This window comes from Saccopteryx bilineata, chromosome 2, assembly GCF_036850765.1.
Source record: "Saccopteryx bilineata isolate mSacBil1 chromosome 2, mSacBil1_pri_phased_curated, whole genome shotgun sequence".
Taxonomy (NCBI): domain Eukaryota; kingdom Metazoa; phylum Chordata; class Mammalia; order Chiroptera; family Emballonuridae; genus Saccopteryx; species Saccopteryx bilineata.
In genome coordinates this window covers 81,894,881-81,921,469 of record NC_089491.1, presented here as the reverse complement: position 1 = coordinate 81,921,469, position 26,589 = coordinate 81,894,881, and the positions used below count along the sequence as shown (strand labels likewise).

At 38.5% G+C, this 26,589-nt stretch overlaps 1 protein-coding gene across 2 annotated transcripts in view; it reads left to right on the top strand.

The window, feature by feature from the left end:
• Nucleotides 1–26,589, top strand: part of MLLT3 (MLLT3 super elongation complex subunit) — a 302,003-nt gene that overhangs the window by 217,692 nt on the left and 57,722 nt on the right. For both annotated transcript variants that reach the window (XM_066257342.1, XM_066257343.1), the window contains exon 5: nucleotides 1,648–2,355. In XM_066257342.1, the coding sequence (XP_066113439.1) occupies nucleotides 1,648–2,355 (708 nt within the window). The remainder of the gene's footprint in view (nucleotides 1–1,647; nucleotides 2,356–26,589) is intronic.

The following is a 26,589-nucleotide window of genomic DNA, read 5'->3' as shown; positions in this document are numbered from 1 at the left end:
AATTGAGAATAATTTTATTTAGATGGAGGGGTTCTTGTGGTTCTTTATATTTAAAAGGCCATTTAAAACTTAATATTATCTGCCTCACTATGTGACCCTGGGCTATTTTTCTACCTCTTTCTCAAAGATGCTTCTCCCCAAATATACCGTATTTCCCCAAGTATAAGATGATCCCATGTATAAGATGCACATTAATTTTGGGGCCTGAAATTTGAAAAAAAAAAAAAAGTATTACATAAAGTTATTGAACTCAAGTTTTATTCATTGTAAAATTTATACAACTCCTCATCACTGTCAAACTTTCATTCATTAGCTTGTCCTCATCTGTCTGATGACAAATCACTGTCTTCATATATTGCCTCATCCTCAGTTTCATCTATGAAAATGCAAACAAAAAACCCTACAACCACTACAAAAGATGACCCAGCTTTTAGACCCCATTTTTTTGAGAAAAAGGTGCATCTTATACATGGGGAAATATGGTAATCTGTACTTTGATCCCTCATAGTTTTCATTCATTCTAGTCTCTGGTCTCCAAGTACTTTTTAATACTTCTCTTTTTAGTATTATTTGCTTCTCCTTACGGACCTAATTCAGGTGTTAATTTTCTACAAATTTCTGAATTATTCTTTTCTCCATACCCCCAGCAGAATTACTCATCTCCTGCTTTTTGTTGCCATAGCACTATATAGGTAGCTCTTTCAGCAACTGTGAAACATAGGTATGTCACAGTTATTGAGAGTGAGTATGTGGAAGTCTTGCCATCTGCACTAACATGGATGGGCCTAGAGGGTACTGTGCTGAGAGAAATAAGTCAGGCAGAGAAAGATGAATACCATATGATTTTACTTATATGTGGAATCTAAAAAGCAAAACAGACAAGCAAGCAGAACAGACACACACTCATGGATACAAAGAACATTTTGATGATTGCCAGAGGGGAGGATTATTGGGGGAATGTTTGAAAAGGTGAAGAGATTAAAAAGTACAAATTGCGGTTCGAAACCCTGGGCTTGCCTGGTCAAGGCACATATGGGAGTTGATGCTTCCTGCTCCTCCCCCTTCTCTCTCTCTCCCTCTCTGTCTCCTCTCTAAAAATGAATAAATAAAATAAATTTAAAAAAGTACAAATTGGTAGTTACAGAATAGTCATGAGGATGTAGTACAGCGTAGTCAATATTCTTGTGATAACTATGTATGGTGTTAGATAGGTAGTAGATTTATCAGGGTGATCACTTTAAGTTATATAAGTATCTAATTACTGGTTGTACACCTGATACTAATATAATGTTATACATCAACTGCAATTTAAGATTAAAAAAAATTTTTTTAAGTGGGGCCATATGTTATCCATTCTTGTATCTTCCAGAAAAAGCATTTGTTAAATTGACATGTTTAGAATGCTCTGTTTCTCATGACTAGGAAATCAGCTTGCCTCATTAAATTCCTTGATCCATAGTAGCCCTCATTCACCATGTTTTTCGCATACCCTATTTCCACCTGTTATAGTGTGGTTATTGGTCCCCACTAAAATTTCTTTGAGAGCAATAAAGAGGGATCACTTTATGCAGATGAAATGCAAGGCAAGTGGCTTTTGACTCTGTTGTTCTTTGGCTTTGAGTTTCATTTCTTCTCCCCTTTTTGCAGGACCCTAATAGGAGTGTTCATACCAGCAGCAGCAGCAGCTGTAGCAGCAGCAGCAGTAGCAGCAGCAGCAGCAGCAGCAGCAGTAGCAGCAGCAGTAGCAGCAGCAGCAGCTGTAGCAGCAGCAGCAGCAGCAGTAGCAGCAGCAGCAGTACCAGTTTTTCAAAGCCTCACAAATTAATGAAGGAGCACAAGGAAAAACCTTCTAAAGACTCCAGAGAACATAAAAGTGCCTTCAAAGAACCTTCCAGGGATCACAACAAATCTTCCAAAGAATCCTCTAAGAAACCCAAAGAAAACAAACCACTGAAAGAAGAAAAAATAGTTCCTAAGATGGCCTTCAAGGAACCGAAACCCATGTCAAAAGAGCCAAAACCAGACAGTAACTTACTCACTATCACCAGTGGACAGCAAGATAAGAAGGCTCCTAGTAAAAGGCCCCCCATTTCAGATTCTGAAGAACTCTCAGCCAAAAAAAGGAAAAAGAGTAGCTCAGAGGCTTTATTTAAAAGTTTTTCTAGTGCGCCACCACTGATACTCACTTGTTCTGCTGACAAAAAACAGATAAAGGACAAATCTCATGTCAAAATGGGAAAGGTCAAAATTGAGAGTGAGACGTCAGAGAAGAAGAAATCAACTTTACCGCCGTTTGATGATATCGTGGACCCCAATGATTCCGACGCGGAGGAGAATATGTCCTCCAAATCTGATGTGAGTAGTCTTGTTGGCTTCCCTCCTTTTCCACCTTAGTTTTCAGATTTTATTTCCAATAGCTTCAAGATAAAGAATGAAGGAAGAAAATGACAGTTGAATCAGAACATAGTAGCATGAAAGTGCCTAGAAATGAATTTCCTTAGCTAATAGAAGGAAGTGAAATCATTAAGAGATCTGCAGATTTTTAGGCTGTGATTTAAATTGTTATAGAAAGATATATTTCATAGTGTAATAGTGGGTTGTTTGAATGGCAGCAGAAAAACTTTAGATGATTATTAGAGCTGTTACTGTGCTTTTCAGTGATTCTGATTTAGGGAAGTAAGAAGAATGTAGTAAAACTTGAATATAAAGGATAATAAATTTAAAAGAGAAACTTAAAAAAATAGAGTGCAGCTATAATATTGATCTTTTTGATTAACGGGATGAAGTAATTTGTTTACATAAATAAAAAGCTGGTGATAGTATTTTTTAAACAGTTTTATCTAGGCAAAATTGTGTAACAATATATTATACATATATAATTCGATAAATTTTAACATACACATGTGCCTATGAAACCAGGTGACAGTATTTTGAAAATAAAAAATTTAATTTTTTTTTCATTGTATATAGCCACTAATTTAAAAGTACAATTGTACTGTCCTTATCAGTTTTTTGGTAATAGTAGTAATGCTTTTATTGTCATGTTCATTATAAATTTTTTCTGATGAGTAGGATTATTTTTTGTGGGTATCTAAAAGACAATCTAATAATCTAATAAACCCAATAATGTTACCTGATGTTGAGGTTTAAACTTATAATTACAGATGTCTCAGAGTTAGATGGGATTTTCAAGTTATCTATTCTAATCTACTAATGTAAGAAATCTTATGCTTTAGTGACAAGACTTAGTAATTAAGTCAATATTATTTCTGGAGAATAGAATATGAACATTATTTATTAATGTTTCCAATTGTCTAGTTATCTGGGTAACTAGACAATTAGAAGATAATGTGAGGAGGAGATAATTTTAGTTATCACTCCCTCACATTCCCTCTTTCTCTAACTTTGGCCTTCTATCATTACTTATCAGTCAAGCACAGTCCCAATAATCTTCTCTCTTTGACTTGTTAATATTTCTAGATATGGTCAAGGAAAATTCCTAGCTGAAAATTGCTGGCAATTTTAGAATACTACTTCTTTTTCTGTTCTAGGGGGTCGCTTCACCAGTGTTCCTAGTTCAAATGTTGGCAAGGGTTAGGGGGTGTTTGTTATTAGCAGATTCTGTCTCATGCATTTGCACTGTTTTGGGTTGAAAGCCAGCCAGGGTGAGGACATGGCATCAATATTGATCTCTAGTCATCCAGAGACCACTTCCTTTCCCCCTACTCTCTATAGCTAATTTTGAAATTTCAATGTAAGGTTTTTGTTAGGAACAGAGTAGCATATAAAATACTAGAGATTGAGCAATCCATTCCAGTGTTTGGTAAAGGCTTTATAACAGTAGTTTGTGAAATGGAGATGAGAACTAATGGGTTTGTTCCAATATTTCAAGCATTTATTGAACTTGTTCTTAAGGCAGATGCTACTTGGAATTATTTTGTGTGTGTTTGACTTTTATTTCAAATCACCCTGAAATGTTCATTGATGCAGTTGGGGTATGATTAGTCTATCAAGATTGTCACGTTTAGCAACTTTATTCTGACAAGTTGTGATTCTTCTAGAACAGAGGTTTTTAAATTAGGGGTTGTGATTCTCTGGTTAGCCATGTATTCAATTTAGCATGTCATCACCAGTATTTTTAAAAAGTCAGAATACATTGTGATTAATATGGATAAATAATGGTTTGTGAAATTTTTATTTCAGAGGGTGTGTCATTTTTTATAATAGGTCATGATCAAAAATTTTAAAGGCATCTTTCTTAAATGTTTGCTGATTTATAAGAAGACCAATGGCATTTATAAAGCAATATTGAATGCTCTTTCAACATGAAGGTATCACAAATAACCTTTCTTTTTAGATAATTTTGTGAATTCCCATTTTTGTTTGCCTCTTACTCTCTCCCTTTTATATATAATTTACAAGGTATGGCTTTTCTTTTCATAAACTTTATGTCCAATTTCATATATTTATTCAAAGCAATACCTTTAAAAATCTTCTAGAGTGAAGAGTTACAATTATAATCCCTCATGGTAACTAGTGAATTTTAAAAAAAGGATTCATGACACATTAGAGCCCCATATATCCAGTGATCATAACAAATGTTTCTGTAATATGCATATTATTACAGAGAAAGACTAAAGACTTTTGGGTATTATTTGGATATCCAACCCAACAACTATACTTTCCTTACCAGTTTTCTGATAGTAGTAATTTTTTTATTGTTGCTGCTTTTAGTTTAATTCTCTAAATGTAGTTGGTGAAACAGAAAAGAACTGACACCAATAGTTTCTTTTTTTTAAAAAAATATTTTATTTATTGATTTTTTAGAGAGAGAGGAGTGAGAGAGAGAGACAGAGAGAGAGAGAGAGAAGGGGAAGGAGCAGGAAGCTTCGACTCCCATATGTGCCTTGACCGGGCAAGCCCAAGGTTTCGAACCGGTGACCTCAGTGTCCCAGGTCGACGCTTTATCCCACTGCGCCACCACAGGTCAGGCCGACACCAGTAGTTTCAAGTAAGCCAGTGCCCAAAATACTTTTCTATGAGCAAAGGAGAATGAAATAGGGCTGAAATTTCCTTTATTCAGTAGGTAAGATAGCCTTTGTTTGGCCTTTTTACTACCTGGTGTCCCTCCTGTGGGCAAGACTGAAGGAACTAAAAGGAAACAATTGTAATGGAGAGCCCTTAGCAATCCTAAACCTCCCCTGGCCAGTAACTGCTTTGGTGGTAGCTTGGAGCAGGGGACATCGTTCCCATTGTCCTGGTGGTATGTCTGCATTTGAGTAAGTGTGATCAGATAACCTGATCTCTCTAAAGTCTTTCCCAGCTTCATTATTTAAATATCTGCCAGATTTATGTTCACTTGTGAGGGATGGGGTGATAGATAATTTTAGACACAGTAGGTGGAAATCATGGACATTGGAAACAGAAGAAAGACACAAAAAATAATTGGAAGAGTGTGAAGAATTCGAAAGGGCTAGGGTAAAAAGATTACTTACCTGGTATGTCTGCGAAGAAAGCACCTTGCCTTGGTACAAGTTAGTTGCAATTAAAAGGAAGAACTTTTTAAAGAAGGTTTTTTATAAATTAGATTCAGGTTTTCTATAAAAATAAAAATGAGGGCTATTGAGATTAATAAGCTTAAATTGTTGATTCATGTTTTTTTTCGTTGTTGTTGTTTTGCTTAAGATTTTTATATATTTTGTAAATGAGAATAGAAAAAGAGACTACATCCATGGTTTATATTCCTGAATGTTTTTGTGGGATCACTTACATGTTAGTAAGTGTTTTTGTAGGTAGGTTAATAGGTACGTAGGCAGTCAGGTAGTGAAGTAATCAAGTATTTAGGAGTCTGTTCTCTGGTGTCAGACAGACTGGCCGTGTTTTGAATCCCACCTGTATCTATGACCTTGGGCAAATGGTTTAATTTTCTCTATTTCTATTTCTGTGTGTGTGGGTGTGGGTATGTGTGTGTGAAATGAAGATTATAATAGTATTTACTTTGTAAGATCATTGTGAAAATTGTCAGTCTTGGTAAAGCATCAGTACACTACTCCAAAAATGTGTGTTAGCCATTGTCATGTGTTATTTGACTCTGGAAACATTTATAACCTAAAGCATTGAAATATTTTTTGATATTTAAAAATACTGCAGAATTCTCTTGTCTTTTTTTAAGTATGAGGTTTATATGTTTTAAATGGAAAACAGTAATTGAAATATATGTCATGTTGCTCTGAATTTTGTCTTGAGGACTTTGATATTGCTACACTGTGGAAAAACACAGGGCAAAGACACTTTTAAAAATATTTTTATTCAATAATGTAAAGTTATTTTTAATTAAAGAATAATTGATAAACAATATTGCGTTAGCTTCAGGTATACAACAATGATTTGACATTTATAAGCCTTCTGAAGTGATCACAAGTAGTGATCACAACCATCTATCACCATACAAAGTTATCGCAATATTATTGACTATATTTCTAATGCTGTGCATATCCCCGTGACTTTTATAACAATAACTTTGTACCTCTTAATCCTCTTCATTTTTTTATCCATCTCTCCACTGCCCAACCCGTTGGCAAAAATAAGTTTGTTCTGTGTATCTATGAGTCTATTTTGTTTATTTTAGTTTTTTAGATTCTAGATAGAAGTGAAATAATACAATATTTGTCTTTCTCTGACTTATTTCGCTTAGCTTAATACCCTCTAGGTCCATCCATATTGTTGTAAATGGCAAGATTTTTATGCAGGCATTCTGGGAGTTTTGGGACCCGAAAGCTCACCACCCATTGTGAGTTGTTGGCTTTGTGCAGGAAAGAATTCAAATGCAAGCCAGCATAGAGTTTAAAGAGAAAGTGAGTTTATTAGTGAAGTGGTGACACAGAGAGTAAGCTGCTCCGCGGGCAGAGCAGCACTCTGTTAGCAGAATTTCCTTCCTTTATTGAGGTTCATTTAATCAGAGTGGGAGGGATAGGGTATTTAAGAAGGGGAAGGAATATTTAGGACCTTCCCTGGAAAAGGGTGGAGATTTCTCAGAGTAGCTATGTTGGCCATTTTGTGTCCTTATATGAGCTTTCTGTTTCTAAGCATGGTGGTTTGGGGTGTGTCATTTAGAATGCTAATATATTACAATAAATATATAATAAGGTTAGAGGTTACCTAGTTGCCATGTTGGGTCACGTTTGTCTCTGCTGGTCTTAAGCCATAAATCTGGTGGTCTTGCTGGTCTTTTTTTTTTTTTTTTTTAACAGAGGAAGAGAGAAAGTCAGAGAGAGGGATAGATAGGGACAGACAGACAGGAACAGAGAGAGATGAGAAGCATCAATCAATAGTTTTTTGTTGCAACAGTTTAGTTGTTCATTGATTGCTTTCTCATATGTACCTTGACTGTGGGCCTTCAGTAGACCAAGTAACCCCTTGCTCGAGCCAGCAACCTTGGGTCCAAGCTGGTGAGCTTTGCTCAAACCAGATGAGCCCACGCTCAAGCTGGCGACCTTGGGGTCTTGAACCTGGGTCCTCTGCATCCCAGTCCGACCCTCTATCCACTGTGCCACCGCCTAGTCAGGCCATCTTGCTGGTCTTAAGCCATAAATCTGGTGGTCTTACTTTCTTGTTGAGTGTTCCTATAGCTTTTGTCAATTGTACTAAGAAATGATTTACCTTTGGGTTACTATTATGACTGAAAGAATAATTTTTCAATATATTTTTTAATTCCTGAAATGTTTCTCATTTTATAAAGAAATCTAATATTGTCAGATGAACGTCTATTTATAATTTTCCCTTGGAGACTATGGGAGGTTGGTGGGGAGTACAGGTAGGGAAACAGAAGGACTGTTTTATAGTGGGTGAGCATTTAGCAAACAGAAGAAACATAATAAAGGTATGATTTTGCTATGTACATAAATGTTACTGTTAAGAACATTTTGGGCCCTGGCCAGTTGGTTCAGCAGTAGAGTATCAGCCTGGTATATGGAAGTCCTGGGTTTGATTCCTAGTCAGGGTACACGGGAGAAGTGGCCATCTGCTCTCTACCTCTTTCCTTCCCCTCCCCCTTCTCTCTCTCTCCTCTCTCTCTCTCTCTCTCTCTCTCTCTCTCTCTCTCTCTCTTCTCCTCCCACAGCCATGGCTCAAGTGATTTGAGCAAGCTGGCCCAGGTTGCTGAGGATGGCTCAATGGCCTCGCCTTAGGTGCTAAAATAGCTCAGTTGCCAAGCAACCAAGCAGTGCTGCTAGATGAGCAGAACATTGCCCAATAGAGGGCTTGCTGGGTGGATCCCAATCAGGGCGCATGCAGAGTCTATCTCTCTGCCTTCCTGCCTCTCACTTAATAAAATAATAATAATAATAATAATATTTTGCACTAAAGAATCCAGATAATTCCCTTTAGAATAAAGCTTTTGGTTTAGGAATTCTTTTTTTGTGACAATAGTGGTCACTTATTGAAAGTGTCTGTTAGTAGTGGTGACATTAACTAGGAGCTAGAAAAGAGTAAGGATCTGCATGTATCAACATCAACCAAAAGTTTGTAATTGTGATTTGTAGTAAACTGTTTCATACTTTAACTGACAATAAAAAAAGAACCCAAATACCTTCTACTTCTCCTGTAATTTCCTAGTTCTTATTTTTCATATAACTCTGCTTCTCTATTGAGTTGATTTTGTTTTGTGATATGAGGAAGTTTGGTATCATAGCAGAGAAGGAGGAATAAAACAGTAAAAGAAGACTGAAGTAACCATTTATGATCAGATTCGTTTATGGTAGTAATTTCCTTATCGTTGCCATCACTTTTTTCCCTTGCTTTGTAGACATTTAATTATAATTTAAAAGTGCGGAAATTAAAAGTTTTAATTATCTTTCCTTGAAAATGGGCAGATTGCATTTGGGAAAATGTTTCATACTACAATCTACAATGTGAGAAATGAGATTGTAATCACGTCTTTTGATAGTTTTGGTTTGCTGAAGTGCTTACTTAGGTAAAATCTTCTCTTCCGACTAGGAGCATTTTTCCCAAGGTTAGGTGGTAGTTCGGATCCAGGATAAAGACTTCAAACCACCTTAGCAGAAGTTTCTTTTGAACAGAAAAAAAAAAAGAAGGAGAAGGAAAAAGAAACTTCCCTTCTTTTGTTGTGCTTCATTTCCTCCCGCCCCACCCTGTTCCTTGCCCTGCTCAAACTGTCTGGAGCTGGCAGTAAATGTCCCGCTGTTGAAGCATTGGCCTTAGGTTTTTATATGATGGAAGGTTGTCGCAGTCAGAGAAGAAGGTCTTTATTGTGTTTTCAAAGTGGCTTTTTAATGACTTGTAATTCCAGCACATGTAAGAGCTGTAAAGTCTGTAAGTATGGTGAGTGAGCAGCTGGAGAGGCAATTCATTAAAAGGCTGCCCCGGCTCTCCAAGGGGGGGCTCTCATTTTGGACTCCTGTTCTTTGTATTTTATAACTCGAGGTAAAAATACTTGAAGAGTTGCAATTCTTCCCCTGGTAGATTCACCTCATGTGGCACATTAAGTAAACTATTGGAAAAAAGTTACCTTTGTTGGGTGCATGGAGAAACTTCACCTGACTTTGTTGCTTTTGTTTGGTTTTTGTGTTAGATATTATCAGCAGTTGCAGTCAAGCCAATAAATAGTGCATTTATTCAGCCACATTTCTGGCTTATTTTTTTAAAAAAATTTGAAGCAGTTAAAAGGGAGATTGTTTTTTCTTTTTAAGCAGAGTTACAGGGTTTTTCCTTTTCCTTGTTTGGGTACCATACTAAATTCAAATGTTTTTTCAGTTTTTAAATTAAATAATTATTTAGAAGTCTTAGGTAGCTGAGGGTCATAAACAGACAGGGGGCCCTAGCACTGCAGAGTTGACTGTCATCAATAATTGCTAAAACTTTGATTTTTTTTTTACCTACTTATATATTGAATTGTTACTCTAGATAAATTCCATGAACCTCCTTCAAGATAGCTGCATTGCCTATTCTGTACATTATTAGTCTATTGTTTCTTAATCTAGGGCCCATGACCTTTTTGTAATTGTCCCATCAATCATCTTTAGACATAGAGTCAAAGATGTGAGTCAACATTTGACACAACTAGGTTTATCATACCATAGGGATACCTTACAGATGTGGCTAAACTTCCCTTGAATGCTTCTTTGTGTTAGTCACCACTCTAAGCACTTGAGTAGTTTTAACTCATTTAACTCTCAAAACAACTCAATTAAATAGGTCATATTATTATCCACATTTTATAGATGGGAAAACTGAGGCTCAAAATTACAAAACATGCCCATGGTTGCCATGTTTAAAATGGTAGAGCCAGAGTTAGATCCCACTTAGTAGGGAGTGCCCTCAAGATGAGTTTTGGGGTAAAGCAAATTTTATTTCCCCGTGAATTTATCTTACAATTGCAGAGACTGCTTCATAAAATTGACATCACTGCTGAGAAAGCCTTTGATATATTCTTGTTCCATTCGTGAATCATATTGCTCTGACCTACCAATTGGTTTGGGCTTTACCTATAGCCTTCATTCAGAAGGTGATGCATTTTCCTCATAAGTGGATTTGGCATCCACAGCCAGAATTGAGGCAAGAGCTGTGAAACATCCAGGAACCTCTAACTTCTCATACATACTTGCTTAAAGGAAAACAGACCCGCATGGATCTGGATTTCACATTATTATAATATGTTGTCAGCACTACTTCCCGGCTCCTAGCATTTTTCCCACTTGGCTTTGCCTGGAAATTTATGTTTAACAGAGCTGAGCTGCAATATCAAGCTTTCCCAGAAGGTGCCACCAAATAACAAATGGTGTCCTCGGTTTGAAGATCCCTTCTTTCTGGATCTTGTAGTTACGTTGTGTAATTCCATTTTTAAAATATTTCTGGGGTATTCAAAATAGGCTGTGTTTTCTTTGAATTAGGAGGCAAGATAATGCAATGATATAGGTAGAGGATAGTTTTATTTTTTGTCTATGTAATTATTTAACCAAGTTTGAGAAATTGTTCTCAGTGGGTGACAATTTATGACTGTAAAGTTTCAAGGCAGTGTCAAGGTCCACAAAGAAAAATCACCCTTAAGAGGCTTCTTTGGGTCACCAAAGGTGACTGCACAGTGAGATGTTCCCAGATAAAGTCAAAGATCCTTCTATTAGGCAGGGGAAAATGGAAAAGCATTTACTAAAGTGTATGGAGACAACAGACTTTGCCTTTGAATTTAGAAGACATAGAGGATGGGGATGAGGGGTGCTGGGGTAGGTAGGGAGAACATTTAGAGTTGTTGACACTTTATAGAAAAGGAAATTTTCTTGCCTCTCTCAGTCATGGAAAGAAAATGTATGTATGTAAGGTGACCAACTTTTTTTACAGTAAAAAGGAGGACAAATAAATTGAAGAAAATAATATCATAAATAAAAGAAACATTTATTCATTGCAACAATAATACACTATCATATGGTAAATGCATAATAAAAATACTCGTAATATTTTATATTGTAATTATGCTTACATGCCTATTAATTTTTAATAATTGTAAGAAAAAAGTACTCATTTAGTAAAACTAAATATCAAACAAAACCACTAATATGGAGTCATATTCGGGTGTATTTATCATTTTCTAATATAAAAGCATCTATTTTATGCAACTATTTAATCAAAATGCATTATTAATAGATATGGTGTGAAGTTTGATTTCTCAAATTTTGGGAAACTCAAATTTTGGGAAAATACTTGTAAATAAAATTATACATATTTGGAAATTATTAAATAGATAATGAATTAATAAAATGTGAATTGTGCTTACCTGTCTGTGATTGAATATTCACTGAGAAAGAAATAATTGTGAGTCTACAATGTCGTTTGTGCCATGTCGTGTTTCAGTAAGAAGTACACAAAGCCATTTGCATGCTCGGTATATCGCGTGCTCTCTCAAGGTCTCCCGTGTGGAGCACATGCATCTCATAATCGTGTCTCACCACACTGTACTGATTCTTGACGAATCGTGTCAAATACAAATACGTCACATCACACGCAATGGGTCAACTCTGCATCGATCAAATTCGGACATTTACAGATTGGTGTTCCAATATCAAAAAGGAAGACGTAGGAGGACACTATTTGAGGGAGGACGGAACTTACAAAAGGACTGTCCTCCCTAAAGGAGGACGATTGGTCACCTTAATATATGAGGTCTTCAGATGTTACTTTAAATAAATAAAGTAATTACTAGAATGTCTTGGTTTGAGGTCTCAGTGTTTAGAATCATAGTATTGTTTTTAAAAAATTAAATTGTTGACCCTTTATTTATTTTGTGGTCCTTCTATTTATAATATAATATACCATTGAATATTATTATTGAATATAATAAACCATTATGTCACTTTGAGTCACTACAAATGTTTCCTTCTAAACATGTTCATTTTTGATATTCTGTGATTAATGATGTTCAATAACGTTTAAAAATCTTTATGTTGTAGATACTCCTATATACAAACACTTTATTAGGTGTTACGGAAAGTATAATACAAAATTAGGCTGAGCTTTGTAAAAAGGAAGGCATGAATTAGTATAGAGGAGGGCTGGGTGGACAGGAGAAGGGATTCTTGGTTGAAGAAATAATTTGGAGAAAAAGAACCAGTAGCAAATGTAGACAAGTCTGAAAATGAAGAGCGATCTTGTAAATGAAACCCTTCAGTTTTTCAAACCGGTTTGTCAGCAATGAAGGAAGCCCTACTGAACTCTGCTCTATGCTGGAATTGTACTGGACCTTTTCACTCCATATCCTTATGCAATTCGTAAAATGTGTGAGATAGTTTTTGGTTCTCATCTTATAGATGTGGAAGTGGCAGAGCCAGAATTTGGATACACGTCTGACTAATGCCAAAGCCCATACTTTCTTGTATCATACTACAGATTAAATCTTCTTGAGAGAGAAATCACACCAAATTAAAACCATTGTGGTACAGATTAAACTTTTCAAGAAAAATCTAATTAGCAACATTTAACTTTTTCACCATCTGGCTTCCTCTGGTAGTGGTACCACAGTTCAGTGAAAGGAGGAGAATAAGAAGTAAGATGTCATCCCCAAATTTGGATACTTGGCTATGAATTAGGGGTGTGAGGAGACCTAGCTATGATATACAAAATGCCAATCAACTGGTGCTTCATATGCCTCAGTATCATTTTCTAGGAATTAGAATTACAGAACTTAGTAAAAAGCTGTAGTACTTCAGAATCTATCCAAGGACACTTACTCACCAATGTACTGTCTTATTAAAGTGTTTCATATAACTCATACTAGGGAAAAGGCCAGTGTTACTGTAAGAACTTCCACCTACTGTATTGCATTGTCTAAAGGTTGTACTCATGAAGGCTATAAGGAAGGAAGATGAGGCTCCCTTGTCCTGGTACATAGCCATACTTGGCTAGTAAATTATCTTCCTGGGCCTAGGAGAATGGTCCTGGAGCCATAGTCCACCAGCATACACTTGGAATAAAAAAAACTAGACATATTCAGCTTACTGGTGATGCACTGTAAAATGTGAATTTTAATGCTAATGATTAAATTACCCATGTGAACTGCTACTCGGGTATTAGTTCAAGCAACAGTATTAATTATGTCACAGACAAAGACTTAACTTTTTGTTCGGTAATTTATGAATTGTATTCTGTGAAACCTGATGTTGGTAGGTGTTCTTGTAGAGTTCAAGAGGCAAAGCTGCTGTGTAGGAATTTAGTGATTTATAATCCATGGCCACAGTATATATTTTTAATTCCTGCACATGTTTCTAAAATGTCATTTTCTGTTTGGCCTAACCTTACATCAAACTATAGAGTTGCTGAAAGTCTCCTCTAGTTTAAAATGTTTCTATCTGATAAATTCTCCTCAAAGTTACCTGATAACATTTTCAGTATTATAAAGTGCTCACTAGATTTTCAAGTTCACTCCTCCTCCTCACTATTTTCTAGGATTGTTTTAGTTAAAGGTGGACATCAAACTTGTTGCTGATCTTGAGATGGGTGTTTGAAAGTGCTAGCTTATCCGATAGTCAGAGTCTCACTTTTCTCACTTATCAAGCTTGCCTTTTCTGTCCAGCAACACTCACAGGGACAACTTGCAACAAGTCCCTTCCCTGTTTTAGAGATAAGCCATGCATCTTCCTCCTTGTTTTGAGTAATAAACCAATGAGTCTCATAGTTTGCTCCCCCAAAACTAATGTTTGAAAGAAAGATGTGGTGTCTCCCATGCTGCCCATCTCCTTATCCTCATCATATTCATAACTCCCGTCTCTCTGCATCATTAGAAAACCTTAATATGTACTCTTTTAAAGATTTAAGATTAAGATTAGAAACCACAAACGACTGTCTTTAATGCACAGTTTACTTCATGATTGAGAAAATAATGGGATATTTCAAGCACTAACACTTCGGAAACTTTCTTTAACAACTTGCGTTTTGCAGAGATCTGGGGGCCAAGTTTTACAACTTGCCCAAGATGATGGAACTCTCACTGAGCCCCAACAGAGGCCCTGGGATGCAGGTCGCCAATTGGTATGCCATGATCATTTCCAACTAGAACAGTTATAATCCTTCACATACCCCTTATTACCTTCTCAAACTCCTCCACTTGAACATTTTAAAATGGTTCCTAATGAGTTGTTTATGCCCATTAGACATAAGGTTGGTTTCGCCCTGTGGCCCACCTCTTAGTCTGTGCCCTTTGGTTCAATAAATGAATTTTACATTTCATACCCTCGGCAGAATTGCACCTGAAAGCCTCATATCATGTCTAAGTGAGGGTAGGGTGTAAATCTCAGTGGATATTACAGAGATTAATTAGTGAAAAATTTGATGCCCTGGTCCTCTTTGTCTCTGGGAAATTACCAAGCAGAATAATTATGGTTTGCTGTATTTTGGCAGAGAGGTTGGATTGGGGTATGGGGATCATTAGGCAAAACAGAAACTGACACGTTTAGGCATCTGAAGAAGCAAAAGTCTTAATATTGCTTAATAATAAAAACATGGAAAGAACTTTACAGAACCTGTAATATAAATGAAGTATTTATTTGGACAAGCTGATATTCTTTTTTTTTTTTTTTTTTTTTTTTGTATTTTTCTGAAGTTGGAAATGGGGAGGCAGTCAGACAGACTTTCGCATGCGCCCGACCAGGATCCATCCGGCACGCCCACCGGGGGTGATGCTCTGCCCGTCTGGGGTGTTGCTCTGTTGCGACCAGAGCCATTCCAGCGCCTGAGTCAGAGGCCACAGAGCCATCCTTAGCACCTGGGCCAACTTTGCTCCAATGGAACCTTGGCTACGGGAGGAGAAGAGAGAGAGAGAGAGAGAGAGAGAGAGGAAGGAGAGGGGGAGGGGTGGAGAAGCAGATGGGCACTTCTGTGTGCCCTGGCTGGGAATCGAACCAGGGACTCCTGCACGCCAGGCTGACACTCTACCACTGAGCCAACCGGCCAGGGCGACAAGCTGATATTCTTAACAGATGAAATCTGAATCCTTCCCCCTCTGACCCTCCAGTATCTGTGTCCTGAGTTGTTCCCTCTAGTCTCTCTACAGATGTACTATGGCTTCCTTTGTACCAAACAGCCAGTTGCTCACACATATACTCGCCTCCAACTTTTCAGTTAACCCTGATTCTATTCAGACTCTAGTTTCTTCATTTCCTTTACCTTCAGTGACAGACATCTCAAAAGCTCCCTTATTCCTCAGCTTACTGTAGTCTGGCTTTTGCTCTTGGAAACTGTTCTTAAAACTATGACTGGAAAAGGTCACCAGTGCCTTCCAGATTCTAAATGCAGAAACCATTTCTAAGCATTAGATTTTTACCTTTCTGGCACCTTTGGCTCTGCTATACCTACCCTGATCTCCCTCACCACTCTCTGCCCATCTTCTGTGCCAGCTGACCGCCTTCCACCACCCGTAAGTGGGCCATTGCCAGTCTCCTCCCTTTCTATTATCTTCCCCTGGAAAATCACCTATTATCTGTCTCTTGTCTCGTTTTTGCCCTAAGCCCTTCTCTACATAACTATTAAAACACAAATTCTGGAAAGAAATATTCAAGAATATGAAACAACTAGTTAAAATGGTATTGTGGTTCAGTTTCAAAATATTATCTTTAATGTAGCCTTTTCTTTTAAATTTTATTTATTTATTTTTTACAGAGACAGAGAGTGAGACAGAGAGGGGGATAGACAGGGACAGACAGGAACAGAGAGAGATGAGAAGCATCAATCATTAGTTTTTCATTGCGCGTTGCAATACCTTAGTTGTTCACTGATTCATTTATTGCTTTCTCATATGTGCCTTGACTACAGGCCTTCAGCAGACCAAGTAACCCCTTGCTGGAGCCAGTGACCTTGGGTCCAAGCTGGTGGGCTTTTGCTCAAACCAGATGAGCCCGCAGTCAAGCTGGCGACCTCGGGGTCTCGAACCCGGGTCCTCTGCATCCCAGTCTGACGCTCTATCCACTGTGCCATCACCTGGTCAGGCTAATGTAGCCTTTTTTATAAAACATTTCATTGTTACAAAACATCAGCTGCCATATGGGCTAAACACCAAATTCTCTTTAGCCTTTCTTGTTTACTTTTTTGTAATCTTTTCATTATAGAGAATTTCAAATATGCCAAAATATAATGTATACTGAACCCTCCCACCATTTATCCATCACTCAGCTTCAACAGTTACTGATAGTCAATCTCATTTCAACTGTATCACCGTCATCTCTTCCCCCAATATAATTTTTAATAAATCTAAGGTGTCATATTAGTCCATACATAGATATTTCTATATGAATCTCTAAAAGAACTAAAGTATCATTATTATATCTGAATAAATGAATAATTCTTAATATCAAATTTCTGGTAAAATTTTCAGTAGAATAAAAATGTCATAAAAATTTTGTTTGTTTTTACAGTGATTTTGAATCAGAATCCAAATTAGGTCCACATCTTACGGTTTGTAAAAATGTATTTTAAATTGGTGATTTATACCTTTTTCCACACATCTTTTTCTCACATAAAAGTGTAAAGGAAAAAAAGAAAACAACTAGGTTTTCTTATACAATTTCTCAGTTTGAGTTTTGCTGAGAGTGTCTTTGTGCTGTATTTTCTGTAAATTAGAGGCATGGCCAGATTTGAGTTAGGTTTTGGTGTTGGTTTGGGCAAGTTGTGTTCTCTCACCAGGAGGCCTGTGAGGTTAGGTTACCACCACTGATGCTTAGTGCCTCTGTGCATAATGCATTGGTGGATCGTTGGTATTTTTATTTCATCATTTTTCCCTTATTTATTGCCAGAATTCACCTAAAAAGAGAAACTCTTTCTCCTTTACCTTTTGTTTCGCCAGTAGTACAATTTGTATAGGAAAAATAAAACATGGTTCATGATCCTCCCCCCCTTTTTTTCCTAGTTTTCAGAAGAATGGATTTGGTTGTCTAGCATCCTTAGACAATGGCCAACTTTTTTTAAGCATTGTTTTTAGACTTTTTTAATCTGACCTTTTCACTCTCCTCCTTCTGTACTCTTCCTATACTTTAGTGATCCTAAAATATTAGCAATATTCAGTTTCTTGACCATTCCATATAATTTTATGTCCTGGTGAAATACCTTTGGTCCTTTATGACCTGGTTAATAGTCACCTCTTCTTTGAAGCTTTTCTACATAACCTGCCTGACCTAAATTAACCTCCACCTTTCCTTTGTGCTCCCTCCATTGACAGTTTGTGTATACTTTGATTATAGTTGTTATTCTCTCATATTAAAGTGTTTTTCTCCTGCTCAGTGGGATATTTTTAGGGCAGATATGGTCTCTTAATTATCTGATTTCTCAGCTTTTTGTACTATGCCCGGTACTTAATTGGTGCTCAACAAATGTTTAGATAATGCAGAGATGTTATGTATATATGTGTGTGTGTTTATATATGGATTTATGTACTTATAATTAAGACTCCTCTTAACTAATTTATATATTTATAGTTGAGAATTCTCTGTGTCTTGAGGAGTCTCAATTATAAATATATCTGAATGATCTGGAAATGTGACAGACCTGAAATAGACCACAAGAGGTGGCAGAGCTCACCAAGACAAGTCTCAGTCCTCTCAGAGAGATACAGTTCAGGGTATAAGCCATGCTTGCACAGATAAGTTCACAAAACCAAATTCTGGGATAAACTGGCAGCAAAGTCAGCAAGTTGAATACATTGGATTGCACTTTACCTGCCTTTGTAGCCCTTGCCTTTGTGTTAGACTACATATGCTAACCAAGGAGAGTGGAGCTATTGAAAACTCCCACAAAACAACCTGAGATTATTTTTAACCTTATTGTACTACATAGAATATTAAACCATAAAAATAACAAAGAAAAGTCAAGGACCACAAATTAATCTTTTATTGAAACAGCAGAGGGATGTGAGAGTCCAAAATCCGAAACATTTGCTTCTGTATTTTAAAAAAGCAAATAGTTTTCAGAGACATTTCAATAACAGGATGTTGAAGTGAAAGAAATTTCTGCCTCACTGTTTCCTATAGGGACTGTGCAGAGGCGTGATAACATGAAAGTTATATGACCACCTTGTTTTTGCTGTCTGCGATCATGAAATATGATTATATTTCCTCTAATGTTTGTATGTACTCTTGAAATTATTGGAACTGCTAAAACACCACTTATATATTGTATAAAAGGAACTATTTTTCCCTCTTCTGTTTCCTCAGGTTGCATAATTATCACAACAGATTAGCTTTCAATTAATAATCTTAATTTGGTGGTTAAATATCAAACAATCACATTTGAGTATCTGCAGCCATGCAATAAAATGTTTATTGTCTATGTGGAAGAATGAGTGAAATAATAATCACAAAAGATTTATGTTTCTAACCACAAGGGGCAAGAATTATAATTAAAAAAAAAAAGATTTATACTGACCAATAACACACTGAGAGAAACAAGATGTGGGGGATGCATTTAGTTCCCCTAAGGATTATCAGATTAGTCAGTTTTCAAATATATATTCAATTATACTCAAATGTATACTTAATTATATGCATTCGAGGCTGCTAGCATTTCTAAGGGTGATTTTAAAAGAATCATGATTACACTATAAAACTAAAGTTATAACCAAGTATAATTTATCACTGTGGGAGGTTGGTTCTATTAAAAGAAAAAAATGAACTGAAAATAGCAGCCATCAGTTTGGAAAGAAAAGTGTTATCGCAGCTATCCTCTCTTATCTTATGGAAAGATATCTCCAGCTCATGTACTTTGAAACCTTATTAAAGTATTCTAAAACTTATACATTGATGGGTTCCCTTCTGTTTTTACTTCTGGGGGATTCCCTAAGTTGGAATTTTCATGCTGGTGGTTCCTGAACAGTTGCCATTCTAGCCAGCCTTTATGAGACCCTGCACAGTCTGCAACCAAAAGAAGCTCGATGAATTAGCCTGTGCTAATAACGGCTCTCCATTCCTTTATGAAGCATATTCGCTGTTGCCCAACGCTGGTGGGTGCTCTCATCCTGTGCGCTTCTGCTCCCACAGGTTGAATGATACACTCACCAAGAAGTCATTATTAGTTGTTCTCAAACATGTGTGTCGATTCAACTTGCAATTACATTAATTAATTAAATGTTGTATAAACCAATTATATACACAAAAAGTAATTGCTTCTATGAAAACTATGTTGTATAACCTGAGAGTCCTTGGAAAAAAATTTATTCCCAAATTAGGTATAAAACACCATGGGAAAAAAATTGTAAGAACCTAGAAGGACTCTGCACTCGAAAAGCTATGCAAGTCCCTGGTTTCTTGCTTATGGATGGTGATCATAGATGATGCATTGAATATGGTTTGTGTAAAAGACTTTTCACACTTCACTCAAAGAAAACTCCTTGATCCTACATCAAAAGGTTGATTGATTAATGCATATTTATAAATTTTATTTAAAGTAAAATATCTAAGGGGTGTGTGTGTGTTTTTTTGTTTGTTTATTTATAACTAATTCTGGTATCTTCCACCTGACGAATGCCAAAAATCTTGACTCCTCTTCACCCATGATTCTGGTGGTTTGCCCCTTGATCCTTGAGTTAGGATGAGCCTTACTTTGGCATTCCATTTTATTAGTGACAACCTTGTTCATATTTCACGTCTTGCAGTGTTTTCTGGATGAGAACAGGTTCATTCAGCCTTGGCAGCATCCACATCCACCAACAGTTCTCTTCAACATTAGTATGCTCATGTAAATATATCTGGACACAGGAATCTGTTTGTAACCCTGGTGTGTTGGATCAAGGAAAGCATATTATATTTTGATGTGGAACATGGACTGTGTATTTTTATAAATAAGTGAAAAAGGTGTCCTAGAAAGGAAAAAAGCTCCAGGTCTGACAGTTGTACTAGCTTTGTAATCGAGGACAAAATAGTTAACCTCTTTGTGTCAAATTTTATAATCTCTGAAATGTGACTAGTATATCCCAAAATTGTGCGACTCAAAATGAGTAGCAAACAGTACCTGACATTTAGCTGGTAGTCTATAAATGCTAATAAAATCTGACTATTTCTAAACTAGTTCTTCCCACACATTTTTTAGTCAAATGGGGATCCTGGTCATGCTCACCTTGCAGATTATTAGGATTATATGTGTAAAGGACTTCCCAAATTTTAAAACACTTCTCAAAAATGTTGAAGAGATGGCTTGATCTTAAAAAATAAAAACTGAAAACACAGTCTTTAGTAAGCATTTTATTCTTCTAGTTGATAGACTTTATTCTGCTTTGATGTGAAATTGCCATTATGGATGCTTGTTCATATGTGTCAGTTAATGCATCATCTTGTTTCCTGGTTAGGGTTGTGAATTTTGAAGGCAAGGACTCTGCTTTCTCAGACAACAGCCTATTTCTGTCCTAACCACAAGGTCAGAAGATCTTGAAGTATAGTTAGCAGTGGTTTTTCTTTACAGGAATACCTCTTATTGCACTCATTTTATTGCGCTTCATAGGTGTTGCTTTTTTTCTTTATAAATTAAAGGCAAGACCCTCCACCAGCAAAAAGATTATGATGCCCTGTTCCGTGATGGTGGTCTGGAACTGAATTCACTATATCGTTGAGGTCTGCTTATCCTTGGTCTACTTGCTGCTCAGCTGACACTACTTTTGATAGCGTTATAGCAGCCAAAAGCCTCTAAAAATACAGACCTGGCTAGTGTTTTTAATCCATCTAAGGGCATGTAATATACCACGCAGGGAAGATTTTATTGCTTTTGTTGTGTGGCTGTGAACCCTGTCAATAAGTTAAAGAAAAAAGATTTTAATTGTTACAGAGGACACTTAGAAGGTGTTTAACCTAAATTTCTTTACTGAATGCCACACAATCTTTTTAGAGGAGAAGAAAAATGATGTTTTTTTCTGGTTATTTCATTAGAGAATAGTAAACACATAACCAAAATCAAGAGGCAACAAGGCTTTGCATTAGATTCATAGCAGCATGTTTTAAAGTAGCTTTAAAAGTTACCCCATTAGTACCTTTTAAAGCTACCCATAAAATGCCACTTTACGTCAGGCATCAGATCTATTAATTTGACTATTACGAATATAATATGTAGGAATATTTTTGAGATCTCCCATGGTCTTATAGAGCCTCCAGGCTCTTATTAGAAGAAAAAGCGTACCTTCTGCCAGGGCATGGAGCCAAGATAAGATCCTTAAGTAGATAACATTTAGCATTTGAAATAATAATGAAAGAGAAGTCCACATGGAGCTTTCATGTTGTTATCCATTTGAAATATCCAGTATGGTGTTGGAGTCCAAGGGAGAAGATTAAGCAGATGTCAAGTTTGATTCGGCATGATGCACTGCTTAACCACCTTTCCTCCAAAGTGTTTTATGGCCAGCATCCTGGGAAGGATACTGACTAATTCATTTGATCCATCTGTTGCCTTGGGAGACATTGTGGGTTAGTTTCTCCAACTATTAGCTTCATAGGTAGTGACCAATAAACTTAGGGAGATTATGGCTTTTCAAAACTCTTGTAGGATGTTTCTTTCACCTGCCCTTCTCTCATATGGATCATCTTGGACTGAAATTTCCCTACCCTGGAAGAAATTCCCCTACCCGGAGCACCGTTTTTGTTTGTTTGGTTTTTTTTAAATAGGCCCATTAAAAAAAATTGAAATAGGCCAAAACTTGTCTCTGTTTTTCTCTTATTTCTCCAAACTCTTTTCCTGACATTTTATTACTTATTTTCTGGTCTTTTCTAAGGAAGAAAGTAAAAGCGCATTCCATCTTTATTACAAGTATATTTTACTGCCAATGTCTAACACTTTGTGAATAAAGGTAACCCCAAGCCAAGGTGTTACCTCACAATGGTAGAGGAAAATTACAACTGCTTCCATATTCTGAGCAAAGGAGTTCTTTCCTGTAGGTGGTAGAGTTATAAACCTAGACATGGAGCTGGCATCTCTTTGTGGACCCCAAATTTGCCTTTTAGAAGTATTGAATTAAATTATCGCCATTCAGTTTTCCTCCTCATCTGCCCTCCCACCCCAAGGCCTTGAAGTGTTCATTCTCTAACTCAGGGCCCAGTCACCAATAGGCTAAATGTCTAGGTAGGAGGAACCATAGTTGGATTCCTTAAAACTGCTCACTAGCCTCTTGTTTTGCACAGCTGGCATCTTATTTTGTGTTCAGGTTGGGAAGAGCTTCTCTATTTCATTCCCTTTACAGGTGGCAAATACCTGAAACCTTGATATTAATTGTGGAAAAGATACTTTCCCTCAACCCATTCCCCCTCTTTTGGTGGGATGGGAGCGGGGAGGCGCAGAGCGCCCATGTTTGGTCTCTTGGCCTGCAGCCAGAGCCTGTAAGGGATCCAGCTAGCTCTGTGCTGTGCCGTACTGATGAAAATTCTACGGACTATGTAGAAGTCATTTTCCTCATGTGGAAAGAAGAGGGATGATGGCAGTGAATGATTTGATAGAGTTGTTGTCAAGGATAAGTAAAATACTATAAATCTTTTTTAGATGTGAAACTTTGAGGAATGATAACTTATTAATCAATGATGAAATGCTTTCAAGTAAAGTGTCAAATAATCAGGAATCAATTTATTATATGTTTAAACATTGATAATGTCAGTTACAAGTATATCTCATGTTAGGTTTGTCACTTTTACTTGTTGCTCTGTGGTTTTTAAATGTTCACATTAGGTGATTGTACTTGAAAGAAAAAAAATCATTGCTAATTATTCTACAGAGCTAGTAATGACTTTTTTCTCTTTCAGTTAGCATTATTTTTGCCAGGCAAGTAAAGTAGTTATTTCAGGCACAGCTGTTGGGATAAAGAAAGAGGCCACCACACATATTTAGAGTCTGAAACATTCAGGCCTCTCTTTAATTGTATCATTGGATAATTTAGTGAGGGGAAATCTTTGTAGCAAGTCTACTGAAGGTATTATAGTATTACCATTAAACACAGTGTTATAATGAATAATATGAGTAAATGCCTCCGAAATGTAACAATCAACATATAATGAAAAAATAAGATCTTCTATGAGTTATTTTCACAAATCTTTACATTCTATAAACTGCAGATCGGTGAATCCTATGTTCTTTCCAAATAATATTCTAGAATTAAATTTGAACTATGCAGTTAAGGAAACTTTGAAAAGGACCGTGGCTATCACTGGGTTCTGAAAGATTATTGTACTGAACTAATCTAATTTTCATGAAGTTGACTAGAGAATATAGTGACTCATCATCTTTTAATGATACTTTAGGGCACGGGTCCCCAAACTACGGCCCGCGGGCCACATGCGGCCCCCTGAGGCCATTTATCCGGCCCCCGCTGCACTTCCGGAAGGGGCACCTCTTTCATTGGTGGTCAATGAAAGGAGCACATTGACCATCTCATTAGCCAAAAGCAGGCCCATAGTTCCCATTGAAATACTGATCAGTTTCTTGATTTAAATTTATTTGTTTTTTATTTTAAATATTGTATTTGTTCCCGTTTTGTTTTTTTACTTTAAAATAAGATATGTGCAGTGTGCATAGGGATTTGTTCATAGTTTTTTTTATAGTCTGGCCCTCCAACGGTCTGAGGGACAGTGAACTGGCCCCCTGTGTAAAAAGTTTGGGAACCCCTGCTTTAGGGTAAGGTGGAGGAAATATGAAAACTGGGTGATTCTTGAGATAGGTGGATTTGTAATGGCTGAACAGTGCATTTAAAGGGTTCATGTCAAGAGAGACAAGATAGCCACAGAATAAGCAGACGTTCCAACTCCCCCATCCTAGAACCAAAGTGGATTACAACTTAATTTTGAGAACAGTCATCTTGAAAGACCAACTTTCGACTAAACTAAGAGGATTCTACAGCCAAGGACCACCAAAGAACCCACACTGAGACTGGTAGGAAAGGTGGAGATGCAGAACGAGCTGCCCCACTCCTAGGAGAAGCGGCGGCCCAGAGGGACTCTCGCGACAGGAAGGGTTGCCCAGCAAGTTGTAGATCCTCAGCCCCAGAACCGGAGTCCCAGCCTAGAGCCCTGGAACCTGGAAGGGGTGAACGGACTGTATTTGTCTGACAAAGGAGCCTAGATACTGTTTGAGAGAAGGAGACAGAACTCATGGAACCAGGCTCCATATTAAAGGGACCTCATGGAGAGCCTCATTCACAGCCACCTGCCTGGCACTCTGGGAGCAGGGAGCACTGGGAGAACTGGAGTTGCCAGGGGAGAGTGTGGTCTCGGAGGCACAGGGGGAGACACTTTGAGGGATGGACACCCTAAACCCTAGGCTGAATCACGCCCCAAATCTAAAGTGAACGTTTTTCCTCAGAGCAGCAACACACTAGCAAAGGGAAGAAATTACCCCGCCCACCTGAGGTTCTCCTGCTCCAGTCAGAACAAAGAGGCGCTTAGAGGCTGGCAGCACTAGGGACACAGGTAGTGAGTGCTGAGGTCTGTGCTACACCACTCCCCCACACTGCTGAGTGCTTGCCAGGGGCAGGCCTGCGGCAGCGAGGCACAGCTGCAGGAGCCAGGGCGGTCCTGGCGAGCTTGCGTGAAACTGCCCATGAAGAGAGAAGCCACAGTGGCTGCTGTAGAGGTCAGAATGAGTGTGCAGGCCAGCCCAGGGTGCGAGCCAGGGTGACTGTGGAGGTGGTACAGGCAGGCGCACAGCCCGCCGGTAGAGGCGAGCATGAAGCCTGGAGCTTCAAGCCTGCACACAATCCAGCCCACTCTTGGAGGTGGAGGTGGAGGTGGCCTGGACAACAGTGCAGGCAGGCTGAGGGGCTGTGCATGAGCTGCCCACGAAGGCAGAGGCCGTGGCTGCTGCTGCTGCTGCTGTGGAGGTTCGAGCTCACGTGCTATCATGCCTACGGCCTGGGCTGGCCCCTGGCAGCAGCTGAGACCCAAGCGACAGTGGAAGCAGTCTGAGCAGCTGCGCATTGACCCGCCGGTGAAGGCAGAGGCTGTGGGGGCTGCTGAGGAAGTCCTGGCTCCCACGCAGTCACTCCTGGGGCGTGGGCCCACCCCTGACCGTGGATGAGGCCCAGGTGACAGCAGTAGCGGTCCAAACAGGCATGTGTGGGCCGCTCGTGGTAGCGGAAGCGGCAGGCCTCTGCAGAGGTTCGAGGTCACACTCAGTCCAGCCTGTGGCATGAGCCGGCCCTTGGCGATGGCTGGGTCCCAGTTGACCTTGGGGGTGGTCTGAGCAGGTATGCACTGGCCCACCAGGGGCGGCAGAAGCTGCAGCAGCAGCCCTGGGAGTTAGGCTGGCTCTGGCAGTGCCTGAGCCCAAATGGGAGAGACAGCAACAGCTGTGGAAGAGGGGCTAGCCCCTCCCAAGACAGACTACACATTGGGAGCACAGAGGCCACACCCACTAGACCCTTCTTCTGAGTGCTAAAAAAGAAGAAAAATAAAACAAAAGAAATAAAAATTCTGGATAGAAAGACAGCTGAGGCTAAGGAACAAGCTGCATTCAATACCGTACCTAATCACTGAATTACAGTACTGAGCCCAACAGTAGCTAATAGTAAGAGGCAGCAAAAAGTGGGTCTCAGGTGAACTTGAACTTTTAAAGGAACTTTCTCCAGGCCAAGAGTAGATAAAAGTTAGCCTAGGAGTGCAGCTGATATTTACAATGGCACCTGGGCCCAGCAGAGGCAGCCACAAGATCTGGATCACCTGTAGCTCCAAAAAGGTTGATAAGAGCCAGTCATAGGCAGTGACCCCCACTGATCTGTGCCAGGCTCCAGCCAGGCAGGTCCAGGGCAGGCACATCTAGCGGCCAGATATGGAGAGCATCAGTTCAGGACCTAACAACCCTTGTTAGAGTGGTAGCTTAAGGAGGGGATCCTCACACTTGACCCAGGTAACACATTGAAAATACCAACACAGGCCCTGGCTAGTTGGCTCAGTGGTAGAGCATTGGCCTGGCGTGCAGGAGTCCTGGGTTTGATTCCTGGCCAGGGCACACAGGAGAAGCGCCCATCTGCTTCTCCACCCCTCCCCCTCTCCTTCCTCTCTGTCTCTCTCTTCCCCTCCCGCAACCAAGGTTCCATTGGAGCAAAGTTGGCCTGGGTGCTGAGGATGGCTCTGTGGCCTCTGACTC